At 39.0% G+C, this 3,748-nt stretch overlaps 1 protein-coding gene across 1 annotated transcript; it reads left to right on the plus strand.

Moving 5' to 3' along the window:
• The first annotated feature begins 1,609 nt into the window (after window positions 1-1,609).
• LOC126458636 (piggyBac transposable element-derived protein 4-like) lies at window positions 1,610-3,443 on the plus strand. The gene is made up of 2 exons (XM_050095804.1): window positions 1,610-1,724; window positions 1,828-3,443. Exons 1-2 carry the CDS (start codon window positions 1,610-1,612, stop codon window positions 3,441-3,443), a joined length of 1,731 nt encoding a protein of 576 aa, XP_049951761.1.
• Window positions 3,444-3,748: the final 305 nt, after the last annotated feature.

A 3,748-nucleotide genomic window follows, 5' to 3' on the forward strand; every position in this document is an offset into this window, starting at 1 on the left:
GACTTAGGTACGAGAAGACTGACTCTTCTTTCTGACTATGTTGCGAACATTTCCTGTGAGACCAGTTTTAGATTCCGATGCTTCACTATGTGTTTACTGTATCCGTTGGACCTTCTAATTGACGATGAAACACAGAAATTGCGTCGGAATAAAATACAAAAGGCACAATGCCGTCTTAAGTACAAGAAGACTGACTCTTCTTACTGTCTATGTTTTGAACCATTCCTGTGTCACTAGTTATAGATTCCGATGCATCACTTCAGGTTTATTGAATCCCTTTAACCTTCATATTGACAATGAAACACAGAAATTGCAGCGGAATTAAATACAAAATGCACAATGCCGACTTAAGTACAAGAAGACTGACTCTTCTTACAGTCTATGTTTTTAACCATTCCTGTAACACTAGTTACAGGTTCCGATGCTTCACTTCAAAAATTCTGTATCCCTCTGACCTTATTGACGATGAAACACAGTAATTGCATCGGAATTAAATACAATAGGTACAATGCCGACTTAAGTACAAGAATACTGACTCATGTTACTGACTATGTTGTGAAAATTTCCTGTGAGACCAGTTTTAGATGCTGATGCTTCACTATATGTTTACTGTATCCCTTGGACGTTCATATTAACGATGAAACACAGATATTGCATCGGAATTAAATACAAAATGCACAATACCGACTTAAGTACAAGAAGACTGACTCTTCCTACTGTCTATGTTTTAACCATTCCAGTGACACTAGTTATAGATTCCGATGCTTCACTTCAGGTTTACTGTATCCCTGTGACCTTCTTATTGACAATGAAACACAGAAATTGCATCTGAATTAAATACAAAAGGCACAATGCCGATTCAAATACAAGATGACTGGCTCTTCTTACTCTCTATGTTTTGAACCTTTCCTGTGAGACCGGTTTTAGATTCCGATGCTTCACTTCAGGTTTACTGTATCCCTTGGACCTTCTTATTGACGACGAAACACAGAAATTGAATCGGAATGAAATATAATGGGCACAATGCCGACTTAAGTACAAGAAGACTGACTCTTCCAAATATCTATGTTTTGAACCATTCCTGTGCCACTAGTTATAGATTCCGATGCTTCACTTCAGGTTTACTGTATCCCTCTGACACTCTTATTGACGATGAAACACAGAAATTGCATCGGAATTAAATTCAAAAGGCACAATGCCGACTTAAGTACAAGAAGACTGACTCTTCTTACTGTCTATGGTTTGAACCATTCCTGTGACACTAGTTATAGATTCCGAAACTTCACTTCAGGTTTACTGTATCCTTTGGACGTTCTTATTGACGATGAAACACAGAATTTGCATTGGCATTAACACTCTAAGCGCCAAGCCCGTAAAATTTACGGGCCTGGGATCGCGCGAAAATCACCAAGCCCGTAAAATTTACGGGCCGCTACATTTAATTTCATTCAAAACACTGCAACGTTATTTCTACGGGTTTGGCCAGCGCTATACGTTTTTCAGATGTTTATTAACAAAATGCGTCCATAGATGTCACGGCAGCGCTGTAATTCATGTTAAAACTTATCTTTGCGTTCTCAGTCTGTATATCATTCAGTTGTTTGTCATCATGTTTCGGCGCGGTTTATCAGACGCAGAAATTGCGGATTTGATCAATCATAGCGACACTCTGGATAATGTAGAGAGTGATTCAGACGATTCTGAATGCAATGGTGTGTTTGAAGGTACGTATTTCCGAATTTTCCACGTAATTGTGCAGTACGCACATATCTGTTGAACATGTGTAAACGATGTATGTAGTTACACATAATGTGATATTCTTTTTAGAAGACGAGATTGATGACAGTTTGTCTTCAGATGAAGACGAGAATGATGTTGAAGGTGTTGCTTCAAATCCAGCAGCTGTGCCGTATCCGAAAGACAGTGAGTGGACTGCAGTTGACACCTACCGACCTCTGCCTGTCAACACGACACCCAGGCAGATACTAGTGGATATTGATGAGTCGAGTTCTGTACTGGATTGCAGTAAAGTGTTCCTTACTGACAGTGACGTAAATGAACTCAAGAGACAGACAAATTTGTATGCATCACAGACAATACAGAAGAAAAGAAGAGGAAATAATCTGAAGCCCCATTCAGTTTTGAGTTCGTGGAAGCCAGTGACTATAAGTGAGATGAGGCGTTTCTTGGGTATTATTTTCCACATGTGTGTTTCGAAAAAGCCAAAAATTGCGGACCATTGGAGCACTAATCCTGTTCTTAGTTGTAACTTTTGTCCCCATGTCATGAGCCGTTTGCGTTTCACTCAGATACTGTCATGCTTGCATCTTGTTGACAATTCAAATCAGAAAAAACCAGGCGAAGATGGATTTCATCCACTTTACAAAGTTTTGCCATATTATAATAATTTGAAGGAGCGATGTATCCAGGCATATCGTCCCTCAGAAAAAGTGACAATTGATGAAGGAATTTGCCCATTTCGAGGTCGTGTGAGTTTCCGTGTTTACATGCAAAATAAGCCTCATAAGTATGGACTGAAAGTATATGCTGTTGCTGAAGCCAGTAGTGGCTATGTTGTAAATTTTGAAGTTTATGCTGGTAAGCATATTGTTGACAATTCTTCGTCTGCGGTTATTTTGCGATTGTTGTCTGACAGCAGCTTGCTGAACAAAGGCCACACTGTGTATTTAGATCGATTTTATTCCAGTCCAGAGCTATTTCAGCAACTGGCAGAGAAAGGCACTGGAGCTGTTGGTACTGTGAACAAATCCAGGAAAGGATTGCCTAAAGATTTAGTATCTGCTAAGCTGAAAAAGGGCGAAATGTCTTTTCGGCGTAAAGATAATGTATTGGCAATGAAGTGGAAAGATAAGAGAGATGTGTATACATTGTCTACAAGGCATCAAGCAACATTTGGTACGCATACTAAGAGAAATGGGTCTGTAGTATTGAAACCACTTCAGGTACTTGATTACAACCTCAATAAAATTGGAGTGGATATTGGAGACCAACGCCTGCAGTACAATCCGTTCCAGCACAGAACTGTGAAATGGTGGCGAAAATTATATTTCCATTTGCTGCTTATGGGAGTATCAAATGCATTTTGGCTGTACAATGCAGTGCACAGGAAGAAAATTACAATAACAGACTTTATAACAGTGCTTGCAGTTCAGCTTGTTGAAGACGACACACTTGAATTCATTCCAAGAAATGAAGGAACTGTAGGTCGGCTAACAAAGAGACATTTTTTGCAGCACATACCTGCAACTACTAAGAAGTATGCTGCTCGTGTGTGTCACGTGTGCAGTTCCAGGAGCAAGAAACAGAGTGGCAAGGCTTCTCGCAAAGAGACACGATACGAATGTGAACAGTGTGGCGTTGCACTCTGCCTGGAACCTTGCTTTAAAATTTTCCACACTAAAAAACAATATGATTCTGTGTGAAATTTATATGTAATACTGTATACTATCAGAAACATGTAATGTAGTGCCACAATTTTGGTTAAAAATAAATCACAATTGTATTCCCTTATTCGTATGACTTTTTCTAAATTCTTAAAACATCTAAGTGATTTCTATAACTGTACCTTAAAGCTGTGCATTGTAAAGTAGTTTCTTTCACTCAGAATTAAAGTAGAAATGTGCAGCTTCAAGATGGTACCAAATTTGCCACAATCCAAACAGTAGATTTGATGCAGTAATTTTTTTAATATTGGTAAAATTGCCCGGTTTCTAGGGACGGGTGCATA

The sequence above is a fragment of the Schistocerca serialis genome, chromosome 2 (assembly GCF_023864345.2).
Source record: "Schistocerca serialis cubense isolate TAMUIC-IGC-003099 chromosome 2, iqSchSeri2.2, whole genome shotgun sequence".
Lineage (NCBI taxonomy): Eukaryota > Metazoa > Arthropoda > Insecta > Orthoptera > Acrididae > Schistocerca > Schistocerca serialis.